Here is a 16,872-nt window from a genome sequence, read left to right on the forward strand (position 1 = left end):
CCAACTTTTGCGGAGATTTTTCAAGACATGTCGATATGATCCTCAGTAGTGCGTGTGGCCTCCATGTGCCTGTATGCACTCCCTATAACGCCTGGGCATGCTCCTGATGAGACGACAGATGGTATCCTGAGGGATCTCCTCCCAGACCTGGACCAGAGCAGCAGTCAACTCCTGGACAGTGTGGTGCGACATGGCGTTGGTGGATGGAACGAGACATGATGTCCCAGATGTTCTCAATAGGATTCAGGTCTGGGGAACGGGCAGGCCAGTTCATAACATCAATACCTTCATCATGCAGGAACTGCTGACACACTCCAGCCACATGAGGCCTAGCATTGTCATGCATTAGAAGGAACCTAGGGCCCACTGCACCAGCATATGGTCTCACAATGGGTCTGAGGATCTCATCCCGGTAACTAATGGCAGTCAGGGTACCTCCGGCAAGCACATGGAGGGCTGTGCGACCTTCCAAAGAAATGCCTCCCCAGACCATCACTGACCCACCGCCAAACCGGTCATGCTGGAGGATGTTGCAGCAGCAGAACGTTCCCCGTGGCGTCGGCAGACCCTGTCACGCCGGTCACATGTGCTCAGGGTGAACCTGCTCTCATCATGTAGAGCACAGGGCGCCAATGGTGAATCTGCCAATCTCTGTGATCTCTAGCGAATGCCAATCGCATTGCCCGGTGTTTGGTTGTAAGCACAGGGCCTATTTGTAGACGTCGGGCCCTCAAACCACCCTCATGGAGTCAATTTTGGACCGTTTGAGTTGAAACTTGAACATCAGTGGCCTGCTGGAGGTCATTTTGTAGGGCTCTGGCAGTGCTCCTTCTGTTCCTCCGTGCACAAAGGAGCAATGATAGTCCTGCTGTTCGGTTGTTGTCCTTCTTCGGCCCCCTCCACATCTCCTGGTGTACTGGCCTGTCTCCTGGAATCTCCTACATGCTCTTGACACTGTGCTGGGGGACACAGCAAACCTTCTTGCCACAGTGCCCATTGATGTGCCATCCTGGATGAGTTGCACTAACTGGGTAACTTCTGTGGGTTGGAGAAATCGCCTCATGCTACCTCTAGTGGTGCAAACACTGCCAAAATTCAGAAAAGAAAAACATCTGCCAGAAAGGCCGAGAACAGAGAAATGGTCTGTGGTCACCACCTGCAGAACCATTCCTTTATTGGGATGTCTTGCTAATTGCCACTCGTTTCCACCTGTGGTCTGTTCCATTTACACAACTGCAGGTGAAATTGATTCCCAATCAGTGCTGCTTCCTAATAGGACAGGCTGATATCTCAGAATTTTAGTGTTCCCTTTATTTTTTTGAGCAGTGTATAGTATATCCTCATAACTATGTTGACCAGCAGACTTTACTATGCTGCTGATGCAGATTAAATCATTGGTTTATGATCACAAATGAAAAAAAAAATATTAAAAGCAGCTTTAAACTGATGATGATGATGATGATGATGGTATTATATGTTGTGCCTGTTGTGTACTGTGGGTGTAAATGTTCAGACGTAGTGTGATCAATCCCAGTTCAAAGAAAATGAAATACTTTAGCAGCCAAAGAGGTTGGAGAGCAGGAGTTTATTCATCCAGTATGTTCAGTCCATATCACCAAAGATCCAGCAGGCACAACACACAGGAGACATTTGAAGAAGAAGAAGAAGAAGAAGAAGAAGAAGAAGAAGAAGAAGCATGGAGGTTACGGAAAGGCAGCACCAGTTCACTCATCATTCACTGATTCAATAGCAATTGAAATTGGAAATCAATCAGAAGGTTTTGCTTTTTCAGAAAAAAATATATTCAAATAAAGTGTTGTCTAGTTAGTGTGTTAGTGTGCATTGCTCTCATGTCTATCTGTATCTCATACTGATATGATAATATGATGGATGAACATCAGCGGTAAATGATGATTACTATTGTTTGTGTTTGTTACATGATAGATGATCAGACGACCCCATCCTTTTCCTTATTATTTTACCTTTATTCACCTTTGCTCGTGTGTATCTGTCTTTAAGGAAGCACAGGTTGATGATTGATTGTTGTTACATCATTTTGTTCTCAACAAATCATATACTGTACATCAGTAAACATTTTCAACCTGAATCATACGTTCATCAAGACCTGATGTGTGATTTGAGTGTTCCCTTTTTAAGCAGTGTATATGGGTCATATTGTTGCATGGATTGTCTATATTGTAATCATTTTGTGCTGTTGTCAACACGACATGTAGACTATTTGCTGTCCATCCGTCTGTTGCTCTTTCTGCCATTGTTCATTAGGGACTTTGACAGACATAAAGAGGTGGTTGGTCAATATAAAGGCTTGGATGATGTTCATGCAGAAATGTTAGAGTTAGGAGCAGGAACACATTCACATCAGACAGCAAACCCACAGCAGTCAGGTGAGAATCTAACTAAACCACTCATCATGTTAACGGTAATGTCTGAATGAATTCCATCACAAGACCTCCATCTAGTCCATGTTTATATCTCAACTACAGAACCTATTGTACAAGGGATACTTAGACGTTTCCCATGATTGAAAGGAAAGTGAGTGATGAAATTATTTCTCGACATCACAATTGTTTAGTTTGGTTAAAGAAGACAAATCCAGAATTTCAACCTATTACATTGTGTACTGTCCTGTACACAAGTCAACAGACTTCCTTTTAAACATTAATTTTTAATTGTGGTAAGTTTGAGGTTTCAGTTAAAAGGTCTGTTGTGAAGATAGTGATTAGTGGCGTTTTCCTTTTCTCTTTACCTTGGACTCCATCTCTCTGCTCTGGAGCTCAGAGGCTGAGAGTCCAACCCCACCTTTTCTCCCTACATCCCTCATAGTGCATTTCTGAAACACCTGGGTGAAAGGGTCAAAGTCATGGAGACAGGTGGGGTCAGAGGCACAGCGATGCAATGGAGAAATCATCAAACATGCATACAAAACAAGCATATTCATCAAGTCACCAGCGGCTTGTAAAAGCTGTCAAGCACACAATCATGGGAGAGAAGACATATAGTTCTTCTGAATTATGACCATCATTTTAAGATTATTTGAATGCATTTCACCATAAAAGGATGGGTGTCTTATTTTCTAAGGTTCTAAGGTTGTTGTGACTGACGTTGCTCTTCTGATCATTCCTTTGTTTTCTTTGAGAGTGCTACCTCTGTGCAGACAAATGTTCAAAGAAAAGTAATCAAAAGACTGGTATATCACAGAAAACACCTGTGAAACATTTATCCAGGTGTTCTCCTCCACACCCTCCCTCCCTTGGGTCTCAGTAAATGAGCTTGTTGACAATTTCAATGTGAAAATCACAAATATTATTGATGCCATTGCGCCCACTAAGATGAAACTGGTCCCTGGCAAAAAAAGGTCTCCATGGAGAAATGCCACGTTGGTAAGAGTGTCAGAAAGCTGAACATAGGTGGCGTAAAACAAATCTCCAGGTTCACTATGATATCTATAAAGAAAGACTTAGAATCTACAACCTGGAACTGAAAAATGCAAGACAATCCTTCTCAGACATCATTGCCAAAAACAACAATAACGCACGGACCTTGTTTGCTACTGTCGACAGGCTAACAAACCCTCCTGTGTCAGTAGCCCCTGAACTTCTTTCCACCAGGGCCTGCAATGACTTTGCCTCCTTCTTCACAGAAAAAATCCAGAAAATTAGGCAAGCAGTCAGCGCCTCCACATCAGGTGCAGGACATGTGTTGTCCATGTTTCCACTCAAGGTCAATTCAGAAACCATGGCACAATTTCATGTGATTAACCATAAAACCTTGGAGGAGATCATACAACATCTGAAATCCTCCTCCTGCTGCCTTGATATTCTGCCAACAGGCCTTTTCAAAAATGCATCAAACTGCATGACCCCAGATCTTTTACAGATTGTAAACACGTCTCTTCTGTTAGGTGTCTTCCCACAGGCCTTGAAAACTGCTGTTATCAAGCCTCTCTTAAAAAAGGACAATTTAGACATTTCACTAATGAACAATTATAGACCAATATCAAACCTCCCATTTCTGAGTAAAATCATTGAAAAAGCAGTTTTTAAGCAGCTGAACGACTTCATGGTAGTGAACAACTGTTTTGATGTCTTCCAGTCAGGATTTAGACCACACCACAGCACCGAGACAGCTCTTGTTAAGGTCTTCACTGACATCCACTTAAACACGGACAATGGTAGAATTTCAGTCTTGGTATTACTTCTCAGTGCTGCATTCGACACAGTCGATCACAACATACTCCTAGACCGTCTGGAAAACTGGGTGGGACTCTCTGGAACAGTATTAAAATGGTTTGAATCCTACTTGAAGGACAGGGACTACTTTGTGTCTATAGATAATTACACATCTGAGCGGGCAAAAATTACATGTGGAGTTCCCCAAGGCTCCATTCTGGGCCATCTTCTGTTCAATATCTACATGCTTCCACTGGCTCAGATCATGAAAAACAACAAAATATGTTACCATAACTACGCAGACGATGAATATCACCAGGGGACTATAGTCCAATTCCAGTACTGATTAGATGCATTGAGCAAATCAATAATTGGATGGAGCAGAATTGTCTCAAATTAAACAAAGACAAAACTGAAATCATTGTATTAGGAGCCAAGGAATAACTGTCCTTCAAGCTTCAAGCGGTAATGCTAAAAACCACAAACAAAGCCAGAAACTAAGCTGTCGTCATGGACTCAGACCTGAACTTCAACAGCCACATTAAATCAGTTACAAAGTCAGCCTACTATCAACTTAATAATATATCAAGGATTAAAGGACTTATGACTCAGCAGGATTTGGAAAAACTTGTCCATGCATTTATCTTCAGCAGGCTCGACTACTGTAACAGTGTCTTCACAGGTCTCCCTAAAAAGTCCATCAGACAGCTGCAGTTAATTCAGAATGCTGCTGCTCGAGTCCTCACTAAGACCAAAAAAGTGGATCACATTACTCCGGTTCTCACATCTTTACACTGGCTTCCTGTCTGTCAAAGAATTGACTTTAAAACACTACTGCTGGTTTACAAAGCACTGAATGGTTTAGGACCAAAATACATTTCTGATCTTCTGCTTAGCTACGAACCATCCAGACCTCTCAGATGGTCTGGGACAGGTCTGCTCTGTGTCCCCAGAGTCAGAACCAAACATGGAGAGGCAGCCTTCAGTTTTTACGCACTAGATATCTGGAACAAACTTCCCGAAAGCTGCAGGTCTGCTGCAAATCTCAACTGTTTTAAATCAAGACTGAAGACTTTTCTGTTTGCCGCTGCCTTTCAGTAAACAATACTGTAGGAGCCACATTTAAGTTTATTTGGATTGAACTTAATATCTCTTGTTTTCTGCACTTTTGAGCTTGCGCCCCCTTTAGGTGGTGAATGGTGCCACCTCAAGGGAACCGATAAAGGGATGCCAATTGCGCATGACGGGAGGAGAGCAGGCCGCAGAATACAGTCATTGACCTCGCTCAAAGAACAATACATCGCAATCCATTACAACAATCCCGTTACATTTTGCATCCCACGGCATTTTTGTTAGTGTATTATTTTACTTTGTAATAAAAACGGCAACAACTCCGGACAAAACCATCTCACGTGGATTATTACGAGTGTGAGTCAGACACTGCAAACCTGCCTTCTCACCTGGTCAAAACAGATTGGACTGGGGCTACAGGAAAAGCCGAAACCTGTTTTTGCCAGTACATTTAGTCAATGACTTCTGCAACATCGGGATACTTGGACAACGAAGAACTGTCGCCACTACGCGCAAGAAAGAATTGTTAGACAAAGGAACAAAGGAACCACTCGTTGGAGGGTATGTACGGCAAAACGTTAATTGATGACCAAACAATCGGAGCGGCGCACGCTTTTATTTTTTAAGGAATTCCGATGTTTAGGTTGAAAGAAAAGAGAACTGTTCTGAACTATATTGGACTTTTAATGAGCTGAAAGAAAGGAAATTATTATTTGTGACTTTTTGGGAACTTTATTCTTTGATCAATGGCCGAATCAAATGATTCTGAGACACTTGTTGCAAATATGGAGGACGATGCAGTGACGCGTATGCGCAAAGCGAGACAAGGAAAAATGTCCCACATTACACGAAGAATCAACATTGTAAATGACTTGATGGTAGATAAAGACTTTCTTGGCGAGGTTAAACAAAATATTGCGAAGTTTAATGCATTTTTGGAGGAATTTAAAGCGTTACATGCATCCTATACGGACATGCTCGATGAAACTGCTCGCGATGAGGATGAAGAAAATTGGTATAAGCCGAGACATGCAGATATTGTTGCTTTTATTGATAAGGTGTGGGAATGGAATCGCTTTGGTTGAAAATCGTAGCTCCCCCAGCGCTACTGAAGTAACTTCCTCTGCCAATGTAGTGCCAGAATCGGCCCCATTAGTTCTTGGCAATGCCCAAACCGGGCTGGACAATCGCATAGGTCCAGCACTTCGTCAGGCAGATCATACTCACCGACCCGATCTTTACGTATTAATGCAGAAGCAGAGCGAGAAGCTTTATTGGCCAAAGCGTCTAAATTGCAGCTAAAACACGCTATTGAGGAGCAGGAGCAATTGTTACGTAAGCAAAAGGAAGCGCTGGAGCTTAGTGTTAAATTGGATGCCGCAAACGCAAAAATTAATTACTTAAAGGCTGCTGAAAGGAACCCCATCGGTCCCATTCCTTTCAATTTAGACACCGCTAGTAGGTCTGTGTTGATAGCAGGAGTATCACAAGCTGCACATATGGAAGAACTGGAAAGTTCAGTTTCTTTTCTTGAAACCCCCTCAGTGAGACCTAAGGCAGGTGCTGCTCATGTTAATTTCCCCTTGCTTAACCCAAATTACAGCAGACCTACGTCACCCGATAGGCCCACCAGTACTAACCAGGTACAGTTCACAGCACTACATAGTCTTCCTTATGGAGGTGATTCAAATACCTCCCCAGCCCCAATTCAGCCAGCTGTTAGTTCAGCTCAAGGTATTCTGCCTACACAGCCCCCCACTCACCAGCCACGACCACCTCCGCCTCCACAGCCTCAGCCCCCACCATGGCATCAGCCTCAACTGCAGTCTCAATTGCCGCCTCAGTCACAGTCTCAGCTTCAGCCTCAGCCCCCACCATGGCATCAGCCTCAACTGCAGTCTCAATTGCCGCCTCAGTCACAGTCTCAGCTTTAGCCTCAGGCTCAAACACCCTCTACGCTCAGCTCACCGTATGACAGTCATATGATCAAAGTGTTGGAAAATCAAAATGAACTCACCAGACTGCTCATGAAACAACAGTTGTCATCCACCTTACCACAGGGTAGCATTCCGGTCTTTGATGGCGAGGTGCTTGAATATAAGTCATCCATTCACAGTTTTGAAAACATGATTGAACGGAATACCGACAACCACAGAGACCGTTTGCAGTTTCTCATACAGTACACAAAGGGCCAAGCCCAGCGGCTAGTTAAGAGCTGTGAATATATGGCACCAGATAGAGGATATCAAAAGGCTCTGCAGCTATTAAAGGAAAACTTTGGCAATGAGTATAAGATCTCTTGTGCCTACTTGGAAAAGGCCCTCTCATGGCCTCAGATCAAAACACAGGATGCTAAGTCCCTGCAGGATTACGCCATGTTCCTGAGGAGTTGCTGCAATGCAATGGAGGAGATGTCATACATGGAGGAGCTGGACACCATATCCACCATGAAGAGCATTGCCGTGAAATTACCTTACAAGCTCAGGGAGAAATGGCGCAACAAGGCGTATGAGCTACAACAACAACGCCAAAGCAGGGTAAGAAGTTTAGACCTAGTCTCTTTTATGGAAAAGCAGGCTCGCATAGAAGGTGACCCAATGTTTGGCGATCTCCAAGACCAGTCAACTATTAAAGGAAATGCAAAAGCTCCTGTTAAAACGCGGCCCTACAAGTCCTCTAGCATTAGCTATGCGACTAGTGTAGCCACTGTCACAGGAGCAAATCCTGACCCATCATGTCTGTTTTGTAGCTCCAAACATGCACTAGACTCATGCCAAAAGTTCATGAAAAGGGCCCATAGAGACAAGCTAAGCTTTTTGAAAACCAAGGGCATCTGCTATGGATGTCTCACCCCAGGGCACATTAGTAAAGACTGCAGTAGGCGTCTTACCTGCAATGTGTGCAAACGAACCCATCCCAGCATACTCCACATTGCAACCAAGAGAACAGATAGTCCATCTATTGTTAGGGTAGCAGAGTCTTGTGGTCATATAGGGGCCGGAGACCAGGAGAGCATTCTTTCCATTGTTCCGGTTAATGTCAAGGCAGCAAAGGGCAGCCATGTTATACAAACGCTATGCTCTGCTGGATCCTGGGTCTACTGCCACCTTCTGCTCAGAGGAGCTCATGATGCGTCTCAATCTAAGAGGAAAGAGGACACGCATACTTCTGCGCACCATGAATCAGGAAACATCAGTCCCAGTGCATGTCATATCAGGATTGGAAGTTTCAGCACTGGACAGCGACACATTCTTCCATCTTCCTGACACCTTGACTCAAAAGGACATGCCAGTAACCAGTAGCAGCATCCCCAAGCAAAGTGACCTGGCGCATTGGGCGTACTTAGGTAAGGTCACCATTCCCTCCATTAGTTCAAAGGTAGAACTGTTGATTGGCACGAATGCTTCACACCTATTAGAACCTTGGGAGGTAATAAATGGCCAAAATGGGGGTCCCTATGCAGTTAAAACACTTTTAGGGTGGGTAGTAAATGGGCCATTGAGAAGTGCTGCTGGTACTGGAGGAAGTGCAACAGTCAATAGGATCTCTGTTGCGAGTCTGGAAAGGCTGCTAATCTTGCAGTACAACCAGGACTTCCAGGAAAATGCATCAGAGGAAAGGACAGAAATGTCTGTCGAGGACAAAGCTTTCCTACGCATGGCGAATGAGGCAGTACTGGAGAATGGCCACTACAGTTTGAGACTGCCCTTCAGGAAAGCAAATGTGCACATGCCAAGCAATAGGCAAATGGCAGAACAGCGTCTGTATAGCCTGAAAAGGAAAATGTTAAAGAATGAGCAGTTCAAACAGGAATACACAGCATTTCTCACTGACATCCTTGAGAACTATGCTGAGGAAATCCCACCGGAGGAACTCATGCAACCACCAGGAACAACCTGGTTTTTGCCACATCATGGGGTTTACCACCCTAAGAAGAAAAAGCTCAGAGTGGTGTTCAACTGTGCGGTGTCATTCCAAGGTGTGTCACTCAACACTGAACTACTACAGGGTCCAGACCTCACCAACTCTCTCCTTGGGGTCATCATGAGATTTCGCAAAGAGCCCATTGGAATCATGGCTGACATCAAATCAATGTTCCATCAGGTCAGAGTGGCAAAGTCTGATGTGGACTACCTGCGATTCCTTTGGTGGCCACAAGGTGACACTAGTCAGACCCCAAAAGAACACCGTATGCTTGTACACATTTTTGGCGCTGTGTCTTCCCCAAGCATTGCAACCTATGCTCTTCAAAAAACTGCCACTGACAATGAAAGCTGCTTCCCCCCGCAGGTAACAGAGACCATCAGGCACAACTTCTATGTTGACGACTGTGCTAGGTCAGTGTCCAGAGTGTCCGATGCCATCCAGCTGGTAAGGGATCTCACTGCATTGTGCAACAAAGGTGGGTTCCAGCTAACTCAGTGGGTGAGCAATAGTCGTGCAGTGCTGTCATCCATTCCCAAAGAACACAGATCCAAAGACATTAAGTCACTTGATCTTGACAAAGACAACCTGCCTTGAAAGAGCATTAGGACTACAATGGTGTGTAGACTCGGATAGCTTTCAATTCAACATCAACCTAAGCCAAAAGCCACATAAACGCAGAGGCATACTGTCTGTTGTCAGCTCTATCTTTGACCCACTCGGCTTTCTTGCTCCTCTCATTCTTCCAGCCAAGCAGCTGCTACAGGAGCTCTGTCAGGCGGGCTTTGGATGGGATGAGCCTTTGCCACAGGCGATATCAAGGCAATGGATGGAATGGACCAGTAGCCTGGAGATGATCAAAGGCTTCAGAGTGCAGCGATGTCTGAAACCAGAGGGCTTCGGAATGGCCAGGTGTGCCGAACTGCATCATTTTGCGGACGCCAGTGAGAGTGGCTATGGCTCTGTGAGCTACATCAGACAGGTGAACCAGAAAAATGTTGTGCATGTCACCTTTGTGCTTGGCAAGTCTAGAGTACTACCCTTAAAGAACATCACAGTGCCAAGACTAGAGCTGGCGGCAGCTGCTCTGTCAGTCAAAGTGGACAGAATGCTGAGGAAAGAATTACACCTTGATTTAGAGCCCTCTGTGTTCTGGACAGATAGCCAAACCGTGCTTAAGTACATTGCCAATAACCAAGCCAGGTTTAAAACCTACGTGGCAAACAGGGTCTCATTTATACGAGACAACACAGAGTTGTCTCAGTGGAGATATGTAGGCAGCAAAGACAACCCTGCTGACGACTCATCCAGAGGGTTGAATTCCAGAAAGTTAATGGAGCAGAAGAGATGGATTCATGCACCTGAGTTTCTATGGAAACCAGTGGAAAGTTGGCCAGTAGTGCAGGCACTGGGCCCCATGCTTCAGGATGATCCAGAGGTTAGGAAAACCACTACGGTGTTCACAACCCTGGTGGAATCTAGAACCCCTACTGATCAGCTTATTCTGTATTTCTCAAACTGGATCAGCCTTTTAAAGGCTGTATCTTGGTACCTCAAGCTGAAGAGAAATTTGATACTGAAAGTGAAAAGAGGAAAAGAGTTCGCCCCACTCGCCCACTCCGACAGGTCACAGTCAAGCCAAAAGGTGGTAGACGTAAAGCCCCGTGTTGAACAGCACCTAACACCGAGAGACCTAACGGATGCAGAAAGAGCAGTTGTCATGTACAGTCAGAGACAAGCTTTCTCTAATGAATTCTCAACGTTGCAGATGACGCCTCCCAGAGTATCCAACAGCAGTAAGCTGTGCAGGCTCGATCCTGTACTGGATGATGGCCTACTGAGGGTAGGTGGCAGACTACACAGATCCACAATGCCAGAGGACACTAAACACCCCTGCATCTTGCCCACAGATTCACACATCTCAGTGCTGCTGTTACGTCACATTCATGAACGCATTGGACACAGTGGCAGAAACCACATGCTCTCAGAGCTCCATAAGAAGTACTGGATTAAAAAAGGCAACTCAGTAGCTAGAAAGGTGCTCTCCAAATGTGTCACATGCCGCCGTGTGAGAGGCAAAGTAGGTCAGCAGAAAATGGCAGACTTGCCGGTGGAAAGAATCCTACCTGACCTCCCACCCTTTACAAATGTTGGACTGGACTACTTCGGCCCGATTGAGACTCATGTATTCATGCTTTGAGGAGATTTGTGTGCAGGAGAGGCCAAGTCAAGCACATCAGGTCTGACAACGGGACGAACCTGCTGCATCACACCATGGTGGAGTCTGGGAAAGACTCATCCGATCCATCCGGCAGGTGCTCAACTCCACTCTGCACCAGCAAACCACTGATGACGAAGGCCTTCATACCCTGTTCTGTGAGGTGGAGGCAATCCTGAACAGTCGCCCCCTCTCCACAGTGTCCTCAGACCCCCATGACCTGGAACCGCTGACCCCCAATCATCTCCTTTTGTTGAAGACCATGCCCACTCTGCCCCCTGGAGTCTTCCAGCAGTCCGACATCTATGCCAAGCGCCGCTGGAAACAGGTCCAGTACATGGCTGATGTATTCTGGCTCAGATGGACGAAGGAATACCTTCTTCTGCTCCAAGAGAGGCAGAAATGGACGGGCAAGAAGAAAAACTTCAACGTCGGAGACATTGTCCTGGTGGTCGATCCCATAGCTCCACGAGGGTCCTGGCCATTAGGAAGAGTCCAGGAGACAACATTAGATGCAAGAGGCCTGGTCAGGTCTCTGAAGTTGAAGACCAAGACGTCAGTCCTTGAGAGGCCCATTACCAAGCTGTGCCGGATCCTTGAGGCTGACGATGAATCCTGCTGAGGAAACCCAATGATGTCTGTCCCTTAACACTATACAGGGAAGTAGAATTAATTCATTTCATTTGATTTACATACTTACCTTATTGATAATTGCCCTATTTGGCTCATTATTGTTATGCATATTTAACTGAAACTTTATCATTTGGCTCCTTTTTTTTTGTATGTTGTAAAATAATTGATTCTTGGAGAACAATTAGGGGCCGGTGTGTAGGAGCCACATTTAAGTTTATTTGGATTGAACTTAATATCTCTTGTTTTCTGCACTTTTGAGCTTGCGCCCCCTTTAGGTGGTGAATGGTGCCACCTCAAGGGAACCGATAAAGGGATGCCAATTGCGCATGACGGGAGGAGAGCAGGCCGCAGAATACAGTCATTGACCTCGCTCAAAGAACAATACATCGCAATCCATTACAACAATCCCGTTACATTTTGCATCCCACGGCATTTTTGTTAGTGTATTATTTTACTTTGTAATAAAAACGGCAACAACTCCGGACAAAACCATCTCACGTGGATTATTACGAGTGTGAGTCAGACACTGCAAACCTGCCTTCTCACCTGGTCAAAACAGATAGGACTGGGGCTACAGGAAAAGCCGAAACCTGTTTTTGCCAGTACAAATACTATCGGTGAACTTCTTATGCTGCGCTGTATTTTCTATTCCTTGATATTCTTGTTTTAAATGATTTATTTTTATTTTATTTTATTTTATTATTATTAAATGTTAAACTTTATTTTATTATTGGCTGGTTTTAATGAAGGTTTTTCTATGCATTTTAATTTTGCCTTTATTTTATTTTAATTCTTCAATTTTTTTCACTTTATTGTATGACATTTTATGATGTGGAGCACTTTGAGACTGCCTTGTGTATGAAATGTGCTATACAAATAAAGTTGCCTTGCCATGCCTTATTTCAAAGCTTTATCGTAGGCAACTGGACTTGGTTTTGCTTGTCCCCACCAGACCTGGTGTCCTGCTGTACTTTCCCTGGTTGGGTATGTGATCCGTTCACGTTTTTAAAGAAACATACCTGCAGCTCTTTCATGAATTTGTTGTCCTCCTCCTCCTCGTCTTCGGCGTCCTCCCTGTGTGCCGAGGCTGCATTTGGCGTGGGGGAGGAGCCAGCACGCATCTGGGGTTTGGGTTTGACCTCTGGTGGCTGTCTGGGGGGTTTGGGCTGAGAAACCACAGGTGGCTCTTTTTCTTTCTCGCCCTCGTTCTTCAACAGATTCATCAAGTAGACACAAGAAGGCATTCATAAATAAACTACTTTGTTGTTTTTTTGTTTGCTGATTCTTAAGAAGCCTTCAGTTTCATGATTTTAGAATAAGTAATTTCAGTCAACATGTGGACAGTAAAGCAGATATTAGTATAAGCAGATATTGGTATAAGCATACTGGTGCTGGGATGGTGTGTCACTTTAAAACATTGGCATGGAATGATGTTAAGTTGGTGTATTCAATCATCATGTCTTTAATTTGCAGCAGCATGGACACCAAATATTTAAACATTGTAATATTGTAATCATCAGTGGGTCACAGGCTTAACAGGGCTGGGTATCATTTTAAAAAATGACGATGTCGGTACCCGTAAAGTGATATCCCAGTAGAGTACTTCACTCCGTATCATGGGATTAGAAGGAGTTATGTATTTAAACAAAATGTTCCACAAACACCAGGAACATTCCTTGTATTCTGATGCTAAATATGAGACATTACATTCTATGTATTAATCCAGATGTTGTTTGTCCCGGTGGAATAGAGATGATCACATCTATGCTCTGTTTATTTTTGGTCCCAGACTGACTCATCATGTTCTGCATACAATATGGCTTTCATTAAATATGGAGAGCCAACAAGTCTTGCAAAAAATATGACAGTATACACTACTCCAAAACCCTCTTGCCTTCTACTCGCTCACACAATTAGTGAATGTGGTTGGATAGTATTGGACACACACCTGGCCTCCAGCTGTCTCCTTTCTGCTAGTGAAAATCACCTCTCCGGACCTTCCTGTGGTTACACCTGAACTGGCAGCATGGAACCTGGGACGACATTATTCAAGATGTAATGATGCATGAGAGGTGATCTAGCATTTGTACATTTTAGAAAGGAAGAGATGATGAACTGACCTTCGTGGAGGAGGGGGAGGAGGAGGAGGAGATTTGCTGGCCCTGTCTGCACTCTGCTTCATCTCCTTGTCCACACTGGTGCGGCGGGGCTTCTCCATCTGTGGCTGGCTGCTGCACTCTTTGCTGGGAGAAGCTGAGGGAGCAGCTGATGGAGGAGCTGGAGGAGCAGAAGGAGGAGCTGAAGGAGCAGCCAATGAAGAAGCTGAAGGAGCAGCTGAGGGAGCAGCTGATGATAGAGGAGCTGAGGGAGGGACAGCTGATGAAAGAGATGAGGGAGCAGATGGAGCAGAAGGTGGAGAAGCAGCTGATGGAGGAGCTGATGATGGAGGAGCTGAGGGAGGAGCAGCTGCTGGAGGAGCTGAGGGAGCAGCAGCTAATGGAGCAACTGATGGAGGAGCTGATGATGGAGGAGCTGATGTAGCAGCTGATGGAGGAGCTGAGGGAGCAGATGGTGGAGGAGCTAAGGGAGCAGATGGTGGAGGAGCAGCTGATGGAAGAGCTGATGATGGAGGAGTTGATGGAGCAGCTGATGATGGAGGAGCTGATGATGGAGGAGCTGATGTAGCAGCTGATGGAGGAGCTGAGGGAGGAGCAGCTGATGGATGAGCTGATGGTGGAGGAGCTGATGATGGAGGAGCTGATAGAGCAGCTGATGATGGAGGAGCTGAGGGAGGAGCAGTTGAGGTAGCTGCTGGAGCAGCTGCTGGATAAGCTGATGATGGAGGAGCTGATGGAGGAGGAGCTGATGGAGGAGCTGATGGAGCAGCTGATGGAGAAGCTGAGGGAGCAGATGGTGGAGGAGCAGCTGATGGAGGAGCTGAGGGAGGAGCAGCTGCTGGAGGAGCTGAGGGAGCAGATGGTGGAGGAGCTAAGGGAGCAGATGGTGGAGGAGCAGCTGATGGAAGAGCTGATGATGGAGCAGTTGATGATGGAGGAGCTGATGGAGGAGGAGCTGATGGAGGAGCTGAGGATGGAGGAGTTGATGATGGAGGAGCTGATGGAGCAGCTGATGATGGAGGAGCTGATGGAGGAGGAGCTGATGGAGGAGCTGATGATGGAGGAGTTGATGATGGAGGAGCTGATGGAGCAGCTGATGATGGAGGAGCTGATGGAGGAGGAGCTGATGGAGGAGCTGATGATGGAGGAGTTGATGATGGAGGAGCTGATGATGGAGGAGCTGATGAAGCAGCTGATGATGGAGGAGCTGATGGAGGAGGAGCTGATGGAGGAGCTGATGGAGGAGCTGATGGAGGAGGTTCCACAGCGACTGCAGGAAGCAGGAAGGTTTAACAAACATCAAGTTGTGATAGATAATATCTTTAAATGCCATTGTTGTGCTAATTAGGGATGTGCTAGCTTGCTGACTGACTGACATCAGCTTAAAAGCCGGATCCATCTTTTGTTAGAACCCATTGTGGTCTGGGTAGAGAACCACAAACACAAACAGCAGCCAACCACCAACCAAGTGGCTTTGCTGTGAGTCTCTATGAAAAGCAACAGTTGTGCTGTTGACTGAAACTGTATTTCTAATATTTGGTCATTTCAGTATTTTGTTCATGCTTTCATAAGAATAGATCTTGGAGCAGGACTCCCTGAAGAACCTTCTTCTTTGTTCAAACGGGTGTCTTACCTGTGTCTGGTGGTTCTATCTGGGTGGACACCTCATCATCACTCAGCTGGAGAGGTTTGTCTCCCTGTTGCTCCACTGAGGCTGCAGCACAAACACATACACCTGTTTACATTCTATCAATACACAATGGTTAACTAGTACAATGTCCATGACATTAAAGTGGCAGTCCGTAACATGTTCATCTACCTATCAAAGAGTGAGTTAAACAATGGTGGTTGATCATGTGACCACTAATGAAAGTGCTTGTTGCTGCTTTGCCCAGAAATAGGATCTCCGTGTTTGTGGCCACATTCCCACTAAACTCTAAATGAGTTTGATCTTTTTCCGTCGGTCAGCAGCGGTTGGTCTGCAGGTGGAGCTACTCATGGAAGTATGCTGCGTTTACTTTTAATTGGAAATCGGTAACTTCCAACTGCTGAGTCAGGCTCCCTCTAGTCTAAAGTGTTTGACCAGGTACATTTCATTACTGCTGACTCATAATGGAAGATCAACAGGCAGAGAAAGAAGACCATTCAACTTCCAGTCCCAAGAAAAAGAAACAACAAACTAATGGAAGTGAAGAAGGAAAGTCATCAAGAAGCAAAACCACGGACCTCCTTTCAGTGTGGAGCATTTGAAGGCATCACGCAGATGAGAGACAGTCGACACTGTTGGTGAGGGAGATGAGTCCCAGAGGCTCACCTGCAGTTCCATCTACTGCCAGAGAGGCCGCTAGAATCAACAATCTCAAATCTTACGGACTGCCACTTTAAGGTAAAGTTGATTGAGTAAAACAGCAAATTTATAGTCAGGTTGTTTTAGATCAAATGATCCTTTGTTCTAATTAGGAACATTGGACCTCTTGCTAGAAACACGGGTACAAACAGAGTTCTGAATAGATCTGGTGGCATTTGCAGATTGTCTTCAGTTCAGAATGTTCCCTACAAGTATTGTACTGTGTACGAGTTACACAGATAGCCTGCCTACCTCCCCTCGAATTAAATACTTGTTTCCCCTAAAATGATCATAATTCATTAAAAAAATTTAATGAATCTATTCTCCATATCATTATTGTTTGCCAATTTACTGAGGAGTTCCACAAGAGTA

The 16,872-nt window shown here is 45.2% G+C and overlaps 1 protein-coding gene across 8 annotated transcripts in view; it reads right to left on the bottom strand.

The window, feature by feature from the left end:
• LOC311012779 (sickle tail protein homolog) overlaps positions 1 to 16,872 on the bottom strand; it is a 129,612-nt gene that overhangs the window by 8,724 nt on the left and 104,016 nt on the right. For 3 of the 8 annotated variants that reach the window (XM_084008421.1, XM_084008417.1, XM_084008422.1), the window contains exons 17-21: positions 15,787 to 15,867; positions 14,157 to 15,423; positions 13,985 to 14,069; positions 13,056 to 13,244; positions 2,768 to 2,860 (exon numbers count right to left, since the gene is read on the bottom strand). In XM_084008421.1, the coding sequence (XP_083864547.1) occupies positions 2,768 to 2,860; positions 13,056 to 13,244; positions 13,985 to 14,069; positions 14,157 to 15,423; positions 15,787 to 15,867 (1,715 nt within the window). The remainder of the gene's footprint in view (positions 1 to 2,767; positions 2,861 to 13,055; positions 13,245 to 13,984; positions 14,070 to 14,156; positions 15,424 to 15,786; positions 15,868 to 16,872) is intronic. The other 5 variants (XM_084008423.1, XM_084008419.1, XM_084008424.1 and 2 more) reach the window with 3 other exon arrangements.

Source organism: Eutrigla gurnardus (assembly GCF_963514095.1).
Source record: "Eutrigla gurnardus genome assembly, chromosome: 4".
Taxonomy (NCBI): domain Eukaryota; kingdom Metazoa; phylum Chordata; class Actinopteri; order Perciformes; family Triglidae; genus Eutrigla; species Eutrigla gurnardus.